General features: G+C 41.0%; 2 protein-coding genes across 5 annotated transcripts in view; both read left to right on the plus strand.

Annotated features, from left to right (window-relative positions):
• Positions 1 to 8,280, plus strand: part of fnbp4 (formin binding protein 4) — an 11,710-nt gene extending 3,430 nt beyond the window's left edge. Inside the window, exons 2-17 of the mRNA XM_015034069.1 lie at positions 197 to 268; positions 670 to 794; positions 992 to 1,166; positions 2,795 to 2,942; positions 3,061 to 3,169; positions 3,249 to 3,593; positions 3,912 to 4,104; positions 4,207 to 4,322; positions 4,405 to 4,509; positions 4,708 to 4,841; positions 5,822 to 5,982; positions 6,437 to 6,717; positions 6,804 to 6,918; positions 7,101 to 7,294; positions 7,686 to 7,843; positions 7,952 to 8,280. Coding sequence (XP_014889555.1) covers positions 197 to 268; positions 670 to 794; positions 992 to 1,166; positions 2,795 to 2,942; positions 3,061 to 3,169; positions 3,249 to 3,593; positions 3,912 to 4,104; positions 4,207 to 4,322; positions 4,405 to 4,509; positions 4,708 to 4,841; positions 5,822 to 5,982; positions 6,437 to 6,717; positions 6,804 to 6,918; positions 7,101 to 7,294; positions 7,686 to 7,843; positions 7,952 to 8,042 — 2,522 coding nt within the window. The 3' untranslated portion in view covers positions 8,043 to 8,280. The remainder of the gene's footprint in view (positions 1 to 196; positions 269 to 669; positions 795 to 991; positions 1,167 to 2,794; positions 2,943 to 3,060; positions 3,170 to 3,248; positions 3,594 to 3,911; positions 4,105 to 4,206; positions 4,323 to 4,404; positions 4,510 to 4,707; positions 4,842 to 5,821; positions 5,983 to 6,436; positions 6,718 to 6,803; positions 6,919 to 7,100; positions 7,295 to 7,685; positions 7,844 to 7,951) is intronic.
• Positions 8,281 to 8,864: 584 nt separating this feature from the next.
• agbl2 (AGBL carboxypeptidase 2) lies at positions 8,865 to 16,407 on the plus strand. Of its 4 annotated transcripts, none has more exons than XM_015034065.1 (21): positions 8,865 to 9,037; positions 9,836 to 9,965; positions 10,113 to 10,280; positions 10,374 to 10,478; positions 10,760 to 10,907; positions 11,018 to 11,273; positions 11,605 to 12,006; positions 12,113 to 12,255; positions 13,010 to 13,166; positions 13,296 to 13,422; positions 13,510 to 13,610; positions 13,993 to 14,105; positions 14,219 to 14,291; positions 14,441 to 14,560; positions 14,645 to 14,722; positions 14,805 to 14,870; positions 14,996 to 15,086; positions 15,196 to 15,315; positions 15,396 to 15,423; positions 15,513 to 15,715; positions 16,199 to 16,407. In XM_015034065.1, the coding sequence occupies exons 1-21, from the start codon at positions 9,026 to 9,028 to the stop codon at positions 16,276 to 16,278; spliced, it is 2,721 nt and encodes a 906-aa protein (XP_014889551.1). In that variant the 5' UTR covers positions 8,865 to 9,025; the 3' UTR covers positions 16,279 to 16,407. The 4 variants fall into 4 exon arrangements, with proteins under 4 accessions (XP_014889551.1, XP_014889553.1, XP_014889552.1 ...); XM_015034067.1 differs by having other exon boundaries at positions 8,866 to 9,037; positions 10,116 to 10,280; XM_015034066.1 differs by having other exon boundaries at positions 8,868 to 9,037; positions 14,808 to 14,870.
• The last annotated feature ends 70 nt before the right edge of the window (positions 16,408 to 16,477 follow it).

Consider the following 16,477-nt stretch of genomic DNA (forward strand, 5'->3'; position numbering starts at 1 on the left):
CTCTGGAGGCCCCGGTTTAAAAAAAAAAAAAAAAACCCGCAGCCTTTTGTTTTTTTTTTTTTTTTTTTTTTTTTTTTTTAATGGAGCAAAGTAGACTAAGTTGTAGATGCTGTTTTAATGATTAGCTGTTAGCTAGCCAGTCTGCTAGCGACTAACGTGGTTTACTGTATGCTATTTTTCTGCCTCTTCGGTGCAGATGAACAAGACGGCGATGGGCACAGATTTGTTAAACGGACAAGCATGAAAGCGCAAACAGTAAAAGCCACAGGTGAGTTTAATTATTTTAATCCGAGTAACCATGCCGATTAAGACAGCTTATGGATTGATTCCTCGATTGTATGGAAGACTTAGTTATATTTCTTAGACTAAAAATAACATTCCTGGTTGAACAACGACAGAGATGAAGTTCTTAAAGATGAAATTACAGATCTGTAACGCCAAGTTTCATTTGGGTCCTGCTGTTAAAGCATATGTTATATTATCATTTGATAATATATCTTGATACTAGTAACTGACAGTTGGCTTATTGTATGGTAAAATGTTAAATTTTGTAAGAGTAATAAAAAAAAAATAGACTGAAATTTTCAGCCGCATGATCCGTTTGTCTGCTTGTAGTTTTTGCAGATGCTTCTCAAGTAGTAAGATATTCTGTTTTTCATTCTGACATAGAGGGTCTGTCGTTGCTCGGAGCCTACGAAGACAGCGATGAAGAAGATGGTGGAAGCCGTTCAGCTTCAAATTCTCAACACAACCAGTCAGCAGACATCGACAGTACCCTGGCCAATTTCATGGCTGTGAGTATATATACCCGACATCATAACTATAGATTGAATCACTTTTTTCTTTCAATAGCCTTCAAATTTAGTGAGACATTCTCTTTAGTTCTCTGGTTAAAGATAAGTTCCACTAATTTATGGGAAAAAAAATAAGAAGGGCATGATGTCTTTTGTATTGCTCAATAACTCTGTTTCTACTGTTTCTCCCACTTCAGGAGATTGATGCCATCACAACTCAGCCAGCTGCAGACGATGCAGCGGCTCCTGCCTCCGTTTCCAATGCCAACCCGCCTCGACCTGAGGTTAAAGCTCAGCAGCAATCTGCGCTGGATGGTCATGATCAACAAAGCACAGAGTTTGAGTACAATACGCAGTACTCCCTAGCCGGAGGTAGCTATATTTTCAGTTTATAGAAACGTGTACATTTTCAAAGGGAAGTTATTCTACATTGTACGACTTGTAGAAACCATCTTGTGATGAATTCTTCTTTATAGGCAGCATTTAGTTACAGTATTACCCCAGATCTAGCGATGCTACCACCAGATTGGTACCCAACCAATAAATTCTTCTGTCAACAATTTCGAAACAACACAACATGTGCATGTGCGTTAGAACAGATAAATGTGTGGATGTGCCAAAACTTTCTCCAGCTGAACAGAAACAAAACTGAAGTTATCTTTGGACCTAAAGAGGAGCGAACTAGAATCAGTGCACAGCTTCAGTTATTACAACTGAAAACCAGAGATCAGGCCCGAAACCTGGGAGTAGTGATGGACTCTGACCTGAACCTCAGAGCCACATTAAGACAGTCACAAAGTCGACCTTCTATCACCTGAAGAACATCTCCAGGATTAGAGGACTGATGTCTCAGCGCGATCTAGAGAAACTCATCCATGCGTTTATCTTTAGCCGCATTGATTACTGCAACAGGGTCTTCACAGGACTGTCCAATAAATCAATCAAACAGCTGCAGCTGATCCAGAACGCTGCTGCTCGCCTTCCCACTAAAACCAGGAAGATAGAGCACATAACACCAGTTTTAAAGTCCCTACACTGGCTCCCTGTAGCTCAGAGAAAATACTTTAAAATACTGTTGTTAGTTTATAAATCACTGAACGGTTTAGCACCACAGTACCTTAAAGATCTGTTATTGCTGTACCAACCGTCTAGACCCCTCAGATCTTCTGGTTCTGGTCTGGTCTGCATCCCCAGAACCAGAACCAAACGAGGAGAAGCAGCATTCAGTTTCTATGCACCACAGATTTGGAACAAACTTCCAGAAAACTGTAAAACAGCTGAAACACTGGGTGCCTTTAAATCTCAATTTATAACCCACCTGTTTAGAGTTGCTTATGGCTAAATTAGGGTTAGAGTGCGGGTTTGATGTATTTAATGTTTTTATCTTTAGTTTTTATCTATTTATTAATTTCTTTTTATTTCTCTTTCTTACTGTTTACGTTTTAATGATGTAAAGCCCCCCGGAAAATGTCCCAGTTAAATGACGTTTAACTAAAGTCCTACAGGGTTTAGAGTCCCAGTTGACGGCGTTTCAACTAAAAACCTAGAGGTTGGAGTCCTTGTCAAATGGTGTTTTTGACTAAAGTCCCAGAAGGTTTGAGTCCCAGTTAAACAACATTTAACTGAAGTCCTCAAAGGGGTGTGGGTTTTTATCTTTTTATCTTTTTTAATCTTTTTCAAAATGTCTTTCTCTTTCTCACTGTTTCGGTGATTTTAATGTTTTTATCTTTAAAAAAAAAAGTCAGAGAGGTTAGAGTCCTTGTCAAACGGCGTTTTGACTAAAGTCCAAAGTGTTGGAGTCCCAGTAGACAGCGTCTCAACTAAAGTTCTACAGCTTTTTATTTCTCTTTCTCACTGTTTACGTTTTAATTATGTTTTTTAAATCTCTTTCTCACATGCTGTTTTTATTTTAATTATGTGAAACACTTTGAAATGCCTTGCTGCTGAAATGTGCTATACAAATAAAATTTGATTGATTAATTGATCATTTTGTATTCCAGTGGGTGTGGAGATGGGAGACTGGCAGGAGGTTTGGGATGAGAACTCTGGCTGCTATTACTACTGGAACACTCTGACTAATGAAGTGTCCTGGGAGCTGCCACACTATTTAGCCGATCAGGTGCAAAGTCTGGGACATTATGAGAACAGGTAAAACTAAAAGAAAAAAAAAAGCCTTATGTTTTTTTTTTTTTTTTTTTTTTTTTTTTTTTTACTGTGATCAACGGCGTAGGTGTCTGTGAAGATAATGTTTGCTTTCTCCTTGTAGCACCAGTGTGAATGGGAATGGCACAGCCGGTGCAGGTTATTATGCAGAAGAAAATGCTGCTGCTGCTGCTACTGCAGCTTCATCCGCTTCAAAAGAGACAAAAGCGAAGGCGAGTGTCGTTGAGATTGTCAGTTTTATAGTAATCCTTCAAAGTTTGTAACTATAACGTCTGTGTTTGATGCCAACAGGAGATTGTAGAGAGTGTTGTAGCTCTGACAAGTGAAAAGGAGGAGCGTCAGGGAGTGGCTGCCTCTCTCCTTGGTCCGCTGATTCCTTCAGAGGTGAAAGAAGCAGAGGAAAAATGGAGGAAAAAGCTGCTGAAGGGATTAGATGAGACTGAGAACAGTTTGGATTCTGATGGGGAAGCTGCTAAGCCTGTAGGATCTCCCTCTATACCCTTTCTGGAATCAGACCCGAACCTCACAGTGCAGAAAGATGTTCCTAGTAAGAAGCTGTCAGGAGACCAATCAGATGCCGAAGAGGAGGCAGAGGAGGACACAGTCGAACTGGAACTGGCTCTAGAAAGGAAAAAGGTGAGTTTTGCAGATATTAATGTGAATTTAAAGTTGTCTTTATTTTCACTGCTGGACTTCTTGCATTAAGAAGCAGCAGACACTACACCAGCTGTGGTGCTTCTACTGAATATTTCACCTAGGAAAAAGTCTAAAAAACATGATAGATACAATTGGTAGTCTTGCATTACTTTTTAAAAAAATTTTCTTGCAGTTTTTTTTTCCTCTCCTGTCTTTACAACAAAGGTGTAAACCTTTCATAAATGCCTTGTGATTTTTAAACCAAGTCTGCAACCAATGGTTTGCCTAACGTAACTCACCGTTGTTACCCGATTTTAGGCAGAGCTTCGGGCACTCGAAGAGGGCGACGGGAGCGCAGGGGGCTCCAGTCCGATGTCAGAGGCCAGCCAAGATGCTGCAGGATCACGTGGGGCTCTGCTGAAGAAGAACCGCTGGAAGGCCGTCTTTCCAAGTGTTGCCAGCCCCGATTCTAACAGCAGAGGCTCAGACTTCCTGGATAACGCAGAGACGAGTAAGTTTACATTTTTTCATTCTGACATAGCAGCACCTCAGTGTATTTTAATTAGGATTTTGAAAATCTCACTGGGAACATTTGTTTGTATGTGCTTTTTAGCTCTGCCTAAAACCGAAAGTGTCGTAGAAGGAGAAGTAAAGGAAACGGATAATTCAGAGGAAACGGGGGTTTCAAAACTTCCCAACAAGGACGAGGTGGAGACCCCTGAGCTAAAGGTGAATTTAACATTCTCTTTACTGTCTATATAAATATAACTTTGTTGGTGCATCTCAGCATGTATTAATACTAAATATGCAGTTTCAGATTGGAGAACTAGCAAACACCCTAACTAGCAAGATGGAGTTCCTGGGGATAAACAAAAAGACCATCTCAAACTTTCACCTGCTCCTGCTGCAAACCGAGGTGAGAGATTGGCTCCATATTCTGGCTCTCAGCTGTGACCTCTGAAATATTTAGCAGGTTCTGTCATTAATTTTGCACAAGCCTGTATCAGATTTTAATATTTGAACTCCTCATAATAATCCATCACTGGACATGCCTCTATGGAAACCTACTGCAATTGCTTCTTTCTCATCTTCCCCGTGGCGCTTCTTTTTTTAGACACGGATTGCTGATTGGAGGGAAGGTGCTCTGAACGGGGCCTATCTTCGACGCAAGCTGCAGGAAGCTGCTGAACACATAAAATATTATGAACTTAACGCCACCCCTAAAGGCTGGTCCTGCCACTGGGACAGGTACGCGCTCCTTACCTTTCACATCTATAACCTCCCTCGTCCCCCAGAAATCTTACGCTGTCACAGCAGCCCCCTGAGTCCCCCGCTCTATGCCGAGGCTGCAGCCTTTGTAACATGACTTGGGGGAGAAACTTAACCTGTCCGAGTGGATTACCAGAAATAGACTTCAGGTTTCTGTGGTACAAACCTTAAGGGAGCATCCGCTCTGAGCCAGCCTGCTTCCTGTTAACTGGAGCTCCCACAGAGAGGACTCCATGTCCCAGTTACTGACTGCTCAGCCCGATTCTGGGTTCATTCGGTGAAACATTTGGGAGGGGGTGTATGTTAGGGGGTTTCTTGGGAGAGCTTTGCGCTTTACAGGACTACGACTCCCATGATGCAAAGCAGACAGAGTGAGACCCGGGGAGCGACAAGTGTCATGCATCAAAGTGTGAAGATGGAGCAATGACGGGAAACCAGAAGGTCAGACCAACTCTATTTTATCTGTCTTCCTGTTTTTCATATATTATTTTGAATCTTTTTTTTTTTTGTTTTGTTTGTTTGTTTGTTATTTTTAATGTAAAATGAATGGATTGTGTGATTTGTTATTTCCTGATATGTGATGGCTGAACATGATAATGGTGTTTCCTCCCTGGTTTGTTCCTGAATCTGGGAGGGAATGGTTGTCTAAAACAGAGCAAATGTGACAACCATGATGTGAGCTGCTGAAAGCTACTTTCGGGACCTAGAGATGATTTGTTTTACATTATTTATTCTTTAAAGCAAGGTGGGTCCTCTATCCACACCCATATCGACACCACAATTGGGCCCTTCTCCTGGACGGCAACCATTGCTGTCCATTACAAACATTCCTGCTCCCCTGTTGTTGCCATTTTGCCTACTTCCTTGCCCCACCGTCACAGGGTGATCATGCCGCTCTGCCAGTTTCAAGGACAGCAGTTGAGACTGTCGTTTTCTATGTCTGTTGTTCCATTCTTTAGAGAGCACAGGCGGTATTTCTATGTGAGGGACCGGACTGGTGCCTCCCAGTGGGAGTTTCCAACAGAGGAGGACAAGACGGAGGACGCAGTAGACACTCCAAGTACACAGAATCTGAGCCAGGAGGAGACAAAAACATCTGGACCAGCTGGTGGGGCTTCAGGTCAGTGTTGGCAAAGCATCAAAACCTGTAGAGTTCTGTGCTTGTATTTGCTATGCAAGTATTTTTATTATGGAACATATAAAATGTTTTTAACTTTTTCTAAATTAGGAAAACCTAAAGGTTCTGTTAATGTTATTTAAATAACGGCACTGTACAACACTGACATATTAGAGCTGCAACTAACAATTAATAATCAATCATTGTGACGATTAATCGGATAAAAGGTTGGCTCACTCTGAGGATTTTTCATTTAACCACTTAAGTCTTTTTTTTATATACAATATTAGAAATACATTAAAAGATGCCAATAAATTTAAATCCTTTTAAATTGTTCTGCATGAAAGGCAAGTGGACATCAAAGTTTATCTTTGCCTTCATTCAATACGTTGCTTTAAACGACAACTATGACGTCCCCGCCTGACCTCTGTTTGTTTTCCTTCTCACTATTCAACAGAATTCTCGTCTGCTGCTCCACCTCCGCCTCCTCAGCCCAGTTCGTCCTCCTTCTGGTCCCCGTCCCAGCCACCCCTTCCCAACAGCCCTCCTCCACCCTCCAACGACCCTCCGCCCCCTCCCCTCCCTCCAGAGTCGCCCCCACCACCTCCCCCACCCCCCGACAGCGATGGCGAGATCATGGAGGTTGAGATGGATGTGGACGACGACAACGAAGAGGAGCCGCCTGCTCCTGGAACGGAGGAGGACGGCAGCGGGAGGTGTGGCTCTGTCAACATGAAGGTGAAGGAGCAATCACTTTTTTTTTTTTTTTATAAGCTAGTTTACATCTGATAACTAAATAACCTGTTCTTTTTTTCTTGATACAGATCATAGAGTCGGCTCCTTTTGGAAAGGGACTGAAACGGAAAGCTGGTCAGGGGAGTAAAACTGTTACCATTGGCAGCAGTCCCATTCTTTACACTCAGGCTCCAGTTCCTGCAGGTAAACACAGTAAAAATCCTCCACGGTATTTCTCCTTTTTTTTTTTTTTTTTTTTTTCCCAACTTTTTAAGATTTTAATGTAATTTCCGATTAGTGAAATCATTTCAAACGATTCAGCAAAAATGTCTGGGTACCATTCGTCTTTATTCAGCCGATACCTGAAGTTTTTCCATTTTCTGCAGCACCTCTAATGCCAGCAGCAGCCTACTGGGGTATTCCGGCTGTGGCTGCCCCTCTGATCCCCTGCGAACCTCCAGCCCCCCCTGTACCAGTGTTACCACCTCAGCCGCCGCTGCCTCCCTCCCAGCCAGCTTTTGAACCTGCTGCAGCCAAACCTTTACCTGCAGACAAGACCAAGAAAACAAAAAAGGATAAGGTTGGTGTTTGGGGGAAGGGAGGAGAAATGAATCAGGCTTTGTATCAAATTAAAAACCTGCATCTTCATCTAAGGGCTTTCATTCATCCATCGTTTTGTTAGTCTATGCATATATCTATTATTCATCTGTTTGTTTCACTGTTTATCCATCCATTCATTTATCTGGCCATTCATTCACTCATAAGGTAATCCATCCATCTAAATTTTTTTTTTTCCTTTTCTATGTACGTTTTGCTCATTTTACCATAATTTGTCCATCCTGTTGTCTGCTCATCCATCTGTCCTTCTTTGGTAAATTGTCATTTTGACTCCATCTTGTCGACTTGTCACTTTATTTTGTTTTCTACCCGTTATCCTGACTTTTCCATTTTTCATTTATTTGTTTCTGTAGCCAAAGAAAAGTAAGACAAAGATGCCTTCGCTGGTGAAAAAGTGGCAGAGCATCCAAAAAGAGTTGGACGAGGAAGAGAAGAGCAGCTCCAGTGACGAAGACAGAGATCTGCTCAACAAGAAGAGCATTGAGGAGTGGAAACAACAGCAGCTCATGACGTACGTCTCTGTGTTACCATGAGCTTGAATCTGTGCTATTCAAATAGTTTTTCTTCTCTTGTGCTTTTAGATGGTTGTTTTAATGCTTGCTTTTCTTGATTTTTCAAGGGGAAAAGCTTCAAAAAACGCCAACTTTGAGGCACTACCAGAGGACTGGCGGGACCGGTTGAAGAAAAGGAAGTTGATGAACAGCACGTAACACCTGCCGATTCCCACACGCTGCCCAGGCCGCGTTTGTAAATCCGCTCCTACGTACACCATAATAACATCCCTCTGAAGAGATGCAGATTTGTTTTACTATCAGTGGAGTTTCTTAGCTGTTCTATGTTCATATGAGACATTTTGAAGCCCTTATATGGCAGGCCATTCTCATCAAGGGGGTTTGAATGTCCTGTTTTTGTACGAGATCTGTAAATGTGCCAAACGTGCTGAGGTAATAGGTTTTCCTTTTTATAGCTCAGATGTCCACCAGTTTGTTTGGAAGAATTGTCTATTTTAAAGTGTGTTTTTACATGGGGAAGGAAGGAATGGGCCAAATTTGTGAGACCGGGAGGGATCGTCCCTGGACTTGTACATTTTGTAAAAAGTTATTAAATTTTTTTTTTTTTTCCAAGACTGTTGCTGTTTATTTTAAAAAAAAAATAAACTAGCCTTTTATTATAATTAATGTGAACAGAAAATGCCAAATGTTTGGAGGAAAGACTGACAATGGGCTAAACAAAATGTTTGTTTTATTTTCTCGATGCATTGCCCTTTTTAAGAGACAGTAGCATGTGCAGTGTTTTCCTTTTACCTTTACATATATATTGAGCTCACCAGTCCATTTTTTTTGGACTGGTAAGCTCAATATGGAGGTGAGAAAATTCCTAATAAGTTAATTGCAAAAGTAATTAAAGAAATAGGTTGACTTATGTAATGTAGTTAAAGAACACTGAAGAAAAAACAAAGTAAAGAAAAAAAAATCTGACAACGTTTTTGCTTCAAGATACACCGAGGGATAATTTTTGAACAAATGTTATTTTGGTATCAAACTAGCGTACTTATGGCTTGTACTTCGCGACATTGGTATGGTTTGACCGTACGTATCCATGGAAAAAACGGTGTTGTGCTACTTTGTTGCCTGGCAACGTCGAGAATAATTTTCTGGGTGTTTTCAGTCCCACGGAGCACTTAAAGGAAAATATGTCTAGCGAGGTAAGTTGCTACGAGATTGTGAAAGTCAATTTTTGCTTAGTTTTCTTGGCAGAATCTAACGAAATGTTAGCATTATGGAACAACCGGGGGGAAATGACAACCGTGATTTCCTTAATGTTATGGTACCGATTGGATTACATAAAGATGGGATATTCGATGAAACATGGAGGCATGAGGAAAGTTTCATGTTCTTTCTAAAATAATTGTGGTCGAGTGTTTTAACTAGTTTCCCAAATTACAGCTATAATACAGAAAGAAGGAAGTGAGCAACCCCATTGTGTCTTAAAACAGCATATTAAGCTATTGTATCATTGACAGTGATTTTCTAATTGTCCACCAAACACGAAGCTTCGTCTACGAAAACAAGTTACAAGTTGCAGTGTTCTTACCCCCAACTTTTTCACACTTCAATTCATACCTCAAACTGATAAAATAGTGGGATTTCTACGCGATAGACCGACACAAAGTGCCAGTGAAAATTGGAGGGCTGTTGGGAGACAAGCCTTTTTTTATTTTACGTTCGCAGGATGTATTAGCAAACACAAATACATCCGGTGGACAAATAATTTATTGAAGGAGACAAGACTGCACATTTAAAAAGGGTCCTTTATTAACCAGACGACCAACAAGAAAAATAACCCAAACTGTCAGCAGGTGGCAGTGTTACCCCATGACAATAACTTTGGACATAAGTAGTTTTTGAAGATGAAAGCAGCAAATGTTGCACACGCTGGTTGTGTAATTCCTTTCATAAAATCTTGCTGAATTCAATACATTTAATGGAGATTTTATTTACAGTCTCAGACAAAGAGAACACCAGCCGGCGCAGACGCCGTCATCAGGAGTTTATGGAAAACCTGCAAGACGTTGGGTCCTGACGAATCCAACTCGGAGGAAACTGAGGACCAATTAGCTGACAGGAGGCAGTGTAAGCAACTTTGTGTGTGTACTGTTTGTAACTAACATTTGATAACACGAGGATGTGGAATTAATAAAGCCACTGGGTGAAGCTAGTAGAATGTGTTACATCACTTTGACCAAGATTACAGGTTATTAGGTGTGACTCATCTTCCAGTAGTATGCATGAATCTGAGTCAGACTCTAAGGACAACGCAGCTGCTCTTAAACTTCCATGATGGTCAGCCGGTTTTCATCCTAAGGCCACCGTCTGCTCTGGTTAACTTCCCTCGCCCCCGATGGCCAGAAGAGTGTGAAGTCATCAGCGACAGCATCCAGCACATAGGTAACATTACACGCTATTTGACTTTTACCACTTGGTTAGATGGAGACCTATAATTACTCAGAGAGAGATTGATTTTTGGGGGGTTTTTTTTAGATTGGGAGCCACCAGAGCCAGAGCCCTTTTATAAGCCCTCACGCAGGGAGTCCCTCCTTCCAGCTGCTGATGGACCAGGGAATGTGGTGTACTGCTCGGACTTTGGTAACTATGGGTTTTGGTTTTTTGCAGTCATCATGATGCCTAAGAACATAATACCAGACAGTTACACACACTCTATTAAATCACACATAACAATTTTCACGTCAGAAAAATTAGAAAGGTTTTTCAGTGATTATGATGGCTTTAAATCATTTTGGAAAGAAAAGTGTTTTCTCAAAGGGCTTCACATTGTCTCATTATCAGTTTTGTTCACAGAGCATCACAGAACATCATCATTTTTAATTCTGTGTTTCTTCTTTTCATATCTTTCTTTATTATTTCAGCCACAAAGCATTTATATTTCACCCGCTCTCGTGTTGGAGGAAGCAGGGGCTCCACCAGTTGTGCCAAGTTTCTTGTCACACCCCCAGATATTAGTCTTGAATTTGAATCGCGCTTCGAAAGTGGCAACCTTCAGAAGGCCGTCCAAGTGTGAGTCTCTTCGCTCTTGGCTCATTTTGTTTTTGTCTTTTTACCCCCGAAAGTTTGCCTCAATGTGACAGCAACTGAACTCTGTATTCTCGTTTTTCCTGCTTGTTCAGGGGCGCCTTCGACTATGAGCTCACGCTGCGTACAGACTTGTACACTGAGAAGCACACGCAGTGGTTTTACTTCAGGGTGAGGAACATGAAGGCTAAAATGATTTACCGCTTCACCATAACCAACCTGATGAAGGCGAGCAGCCTGTATTCCCTCGGCATGAGGCCGCTCCTGTACTCCGAGACGGCGGCGAAGGAAAATGGAGTTGGTTGGCATCGAGTAGGGTCCAACATCAGATACTTTCAGAACTGCAGCGAGGTAGCATCAGGATCTGCTTTCAGACGACTTAATGTTTGCAAATTCTGTTACATTACAAGGCAACAAAAAACTAGCACGTATTTACTGAATGTAGATGAAGTTATTTTTTATGTTTTATGCAAGGTTTTGTTTTTCTTTGGGATGTGTGAATAGGCTGCAAATTATGCGTTTTGTTTATTTTAACCTTCATTCTAGAATTGCCACATGTTAATGTAAAACTTATAAAACTCAACAAATTAGTATTTTCCACAAGCAATGCAGGTTTTACAGCTCTAATCTGGACAGATCTTATGTACTAATCTCAATGGACTTTAATGGTGTGTCTGGGCAGGATGCAAATGAGACCAATGACGCCGGCGACAGCCTCTACTCGCTCACCTGGACTGTCCGGTTCCCCTATGACTCAGACACGTGCTACCTGGCCCACTGCTACCCCTACACGTATTCACGGCTGCAGTACTACCTGAAGCAGATAACCTCCAATCCAGCAGTAGCGTCGTACTGCGACGTGCGGACGCTGTGCCAAAGTCTCGGAGGGAACATCGTCTATGTTATGACCATCACAACCAGAGGGAGCAGCCCGGCCGAGGTGAGAAACAAGAAGGCTGTGGTGGTGACAGCGCGAGTCCATCCAGGGGAAACCAACGGATCCTGGATGATGGAGGGATTTTTAGACTTTCTGCTCGGAGACTCAGATGATGCTCAGGTTCTCAGGGATAACTTTATTTTCAAGGTGCGCAGTTTATTTTTGTCAGCTGTAATCCAGTTATTACTAAAATGCTTTGAAACTTCTCTGTCCTAATTTTTTTTTCATGTTTTATGTTTTATTTTAATTGCAGGTTGTGCCAATGTTGAACCCAGATGGTGTTGTGGTGGGAAACTACAGGTGCTCACTGGCAGGCAGGGACCTCAACAGAAACTATAAAACGCTGCTGAAGGATTCTTTTCCATGTGTTTGGCACACCAGGAGCATGGTCGAAAGGTAATAATGCAAAAGGAGCCCCAACCAACTATTAAATGCATTGGGGGAAATATGTTTAGAATATCCTTCCTTTATTAATCACAAGTGGATATTGTAATTATTCAAGAAACAAAATGTTGGGTTTTCCTGAGCCATAATCATGTACATGACAAGAAATAAAGGATTGAATTATTCCACTCCGAATGAAATTAATCTACAGACCCATTTAATAAAATTGAATATTATTGAAAAACCCATTTATTTTAAGAACGATTATCATTAAATCAAGCGCTTTATATAAAATAATTACACACAGATGGATGTTTGGAAACATTTATTTCAGTTAATTATGATGATTTTCCACTTGGAGCTAATGAAAACGTGACATAAACTTTGAATATTACATCTCAGCAATAGAAAAGCGATATTTAAAAACAAAAATCTGGGCGTAATGATAAATATGTTTAAAATCTGCTTAAAAGTTGTTTTCAACAAGTATTTTTAATCTGACAAGCAAAACCCATGTGAGACATATGTTCTAATTTATTTAATATGACTGAATATAATGATTTTTACTTTCTGAAATGAGGGGAAATATATTTAAGCTTTTCCACACATTTCAACACAACACAGAAGACATGATTAAATTCTAACAGAACTTGCAAGTAGGTCTGCAGCCCAGCGTGAATTTTATGGTGCTGCTCTGACACATTTGAGCCCAATCCATTATGAATTTCTTCCGAACCGTTCCTGTTTTACTGTTCTCTCTCTGCAGACTTATGGCTGAAACAGAAGTGGTTCTTTACTGTGATTTTCACGGCCACAGCCGCAAACACAACGTGTTCATGTATGGATGTGACAGAAACAGCAAGCTGTTAAAGTTTCAAGAGAGGGTCTTTCCGCTAATGATGAGCAAGAATGCAAGCAATAAGGTAACCCAGTGAATGTTTCGGCAGAGTCTTAGGAGATAAAGCTTTAAACGCTGCAAACACTATTTCTTCGTATTTGTGATTCATCTGAGGAAAGTATATTCAGCATCAACACCTAAATCATTCTCTCAGTTCTCCTACAAGAGCTGTAGGTTCAAGGTGCAGAAGAGCAAGGAGGGAACAGGGCGGGTCGTCATGTGGAGAATGGGCATCAAGAACAGCTTCACCATGGAGGCCACCTTCGGAGGATCCACTCTGGGTAAGTACAGTCTCCCTGTATGTTTTCATGCATTCATAGATGTGCACGTCACACAAGGTTCTGCAGTATTTTCTGCTGTTACTTTAGATGACAGAAAAGGGACCCACTTTACTACTGGAGATTTTAAGTCGATGGGCTTTTACTTCTGTGACACCCTGCTGGACTTCTGCGACCCTGATCAAACAAAGGCAAGAAATGAAGCAGAAATACACTTTCGTGTAAAAACACGGCCTACTAATGTACTAATGTGAATTTTAAACTGTGCCTTGTAAAGGTGTATACATCCCTTAAACTCTTAAACATTGTTGTTCATATTACAACCATATTTTCAAGGAGTTCTGTTGGTACTTCAAACTTTTTCTATTTTTTTGTGTGTGAAAACCTTTTGAAAACCTGAACTAGACATGGGTTGCTTTGTGTTTGTGCATAGCATAAAATCCCAGTGCATAGATGAAGTTTGGGGTCTGATCGAGACCAAATCGAAGTTGAATGGATATGTGTACTTCTGAAGGGCACTTGAAATGACCAATGAATATAGTTTTTTTCTTTCCCTTTTCATTCTTACTTTAGGTGGCTCACTGTTTAGTAGAGGTGTCAACCTTATTGAAAAAGGAGGTCAAGAAGAAAATGAGCAAGAATCTGGATACCGATGGTAGCTTTTCAATGTCTGACCTGGAAACCAGGTAATTTTATTATGTTAGACTGCAGCCAACACCCGGGGAAAGGGTTTAGTAAATGTGAATTTTGCTCTCATTTAGCTTGTTTTTTTTTGTTGTTTTTTTCATTGCTTTCTCAGCACGAGTGGCTCTAATAGTTCGGATTCAGACGGACTTCCAGTTCATTTACTGCACCAGCACAGAATTCCAGAGGTATCCTAACAAATTCGATTTATTTGAACTGAACTCTATTTTTAAATTGCCGAGCAACAGCACACAGGCATTAAAGTTTGGTTTGAATCATATTTGATCAATTTCTCACACATGCACCTCCTCTCTCTCTGTCTCTCTCTCCCTTTCAGAAAACTCATTTTAAGAAGAAAAAGAAAAACTTAAAAACTCGCAAGGAAAGAGACAGACTCCAGCCAAGCAGTGTGAGGAGTAGGTCACTGACAAAGGTTCTGGAGATCAGCAAATGTACTGTAAGGCTTATTATGCTGTATTCTTTTAACATGCTAATGTGTTCATAACTTCCTTTACGGGTTATCAGTAAGCTGTTTTTGCAGGAGTCCTGTCTTTCTCCTGAAAAGATGGATCAAGTAAGAAGCCAAGAGAAACCTGTTGGAGGACAAAAGGGAGGAAAGGTCAGGTTTGTGGGATAGGAGTATCCAGATTACTAAGGTGTGCAATCTTGGAAAATAAGAGCTGTATGTTTTGTATGTAAAGCAGAATGACCGGAAGGGAGAATGTGTACTCTCATCTCTAACCAGTCATTCTGAAGAAGTCAGCCAGGTAACAGTGTGGCAAGTCAAAGATCTCAAACTCTGATACCCGATTATCTTCTATTCTTTCTGATACTATTGCTCGCTCCCGCCTTTACGATGTTAAATTATTTCAAAGGATACATTGTGTTTTAGGAGGACAGTCAGGACAAGGACTGCATCTCATGCAAGCAACACAAATTGAAGCATCTGTATGAAACCACGGCGTACATGACACCTCCATTAAGTACTGCTACTTCTTATAGACTCCAGATGAAACAAGTCTTTTTAGAATGGTTCAGGAGTCTGAAAAGGTTCTCTGTGGTAAGGATTCGTGCGTCTTCCTCGCTTCGCAGGTAATGAAGCGGATAGCAGTAGATACAGCTGCCCCCCTCTCTCTCTGAAGGTCCCGGCGCCACGTCCTCCTGTTCTCATGCAGCCCCCGCGCTGTACGCCACATTTGTCTTCTCAACAAGGTAGCAGTGGCATGTGTGGATGTTTAATGTCACGCTTTTCAGTTGCAGTCATTCAGTAAATTGGTTTTGTGCTCTTTTAGGGTCAAGTGTCTTTGTAGCTCCATGCAGGTAAGCCATACAGAGGAGTTATGTTTTCAAACAGCACAGGATGTTGAATGTGTTCGTTTTTAGGGGTTTGTGTGTCTCCTCTTTGGCAGGTTTCCCCCATCTGGGTTTGTCAGAATTGTTCCGCACATTCCTCCGATGCCATCCGCTTCCGCATCCAGGAATCGCCATCTTTTCAAAGACAAACATGTACAGTGGGTCTCGGGTAATTTTCCATCTAAGAGTTTCTCCGCATCGGTCACAGACATAACCAGAGCCCGCCATAGAGAAGGGACCCAAAAGCATTCATCTGAAGGTTCGTCCTAACATTTTTTTTTTTTTTACTTTATAGTGCCGGTCAAATTTATTAGTACCTCTGGTAGAGATAAGTAAAAACCTTTTATGCCACATTTCTTTACGAGGGCAAAATCCCATGTTAAAAAAATAATTGTTTTTACAACCCCAATTGCAACGAAGTTGGTGCGTTATGTAAAACATAAAGTGGGACAGGAGCAACACTTTGCAAAAGCTGAAATAACGCATGTAAAATCAATTATTTATAAAAATGACATTTTTCCCCGTTGAATGATTGTTCCCAATTTAAAGTTTGAAAACCTTTTGAGATTTGTGGTAGAAAATTATGCTGAACATTTTTACCAGGGCTGCCAATAAATATGTCTGGCACTGTATTTAATTCAGTTACAATTTTTTTTTTAACCTTGTTTCGTTATTACTTTATACCAAAACATAATTCTATGCCTCTTAGCTAACATCTCCTTCAAAATACTCTAATTTCCAGTGGATGCATCTTCGTTTACACCTCTCATGGACCAAACCCAAGGGGTCTCACAACACTGGCAACCCCTTGAGAGAAAATGAGGTATTCAACAATATATTTGAACCCGGGCAGAAACAAAAGGAAAAATGAATAAAAATGTAAAAACAGAATCAGTCTGTTTCTCTGTCATAGAAACATAGACTGATGGAATAACAGATTGATGCATGGAATAATGAGATGATGACGACCGATGATGAGCAGATGGATGATGGACAGATAGACGACTGGATGGAAACCGGA

This window comes from Poecilia latipinna, unplaced genomic scaffold (genome assembly GCF_001443285.1).
Source record: "Poecilia latipinna isolate Pla-1442-1.1 unplaced genomic scaffold, P_latipinna-1.0 Scaffold287, whole genome shotgun sequence".
In the NCBI taxonomy this organism is placed as follows: Eukaryota; Metazoa; Chordata; class Actinopteri; order Cyprinodontiformes; family Poeciliidae; genus Poecilia; species Poecilia latipinna.

Excerpts from the sequence above, each read along its gene's own strand:
- agbl2 (XM_015034065.1), top strand. Across the intron at positions 14,871-14,995 it reads ATTCTGAAGAAGTCAGCCAG|GAGGACAGTCAGGACAAGGA; the intron begins GTAACAGTGTGG and ends ATTGTGTTTTAG. Across the intron at positions 15,316-15,395 it reads ACATTTGTCTTCTCAACAAG|GGTCAAGTGTCTTTGTAGCT; the intron begins GTAGCAGTGGCA and ends GTGCTCTTTTAG.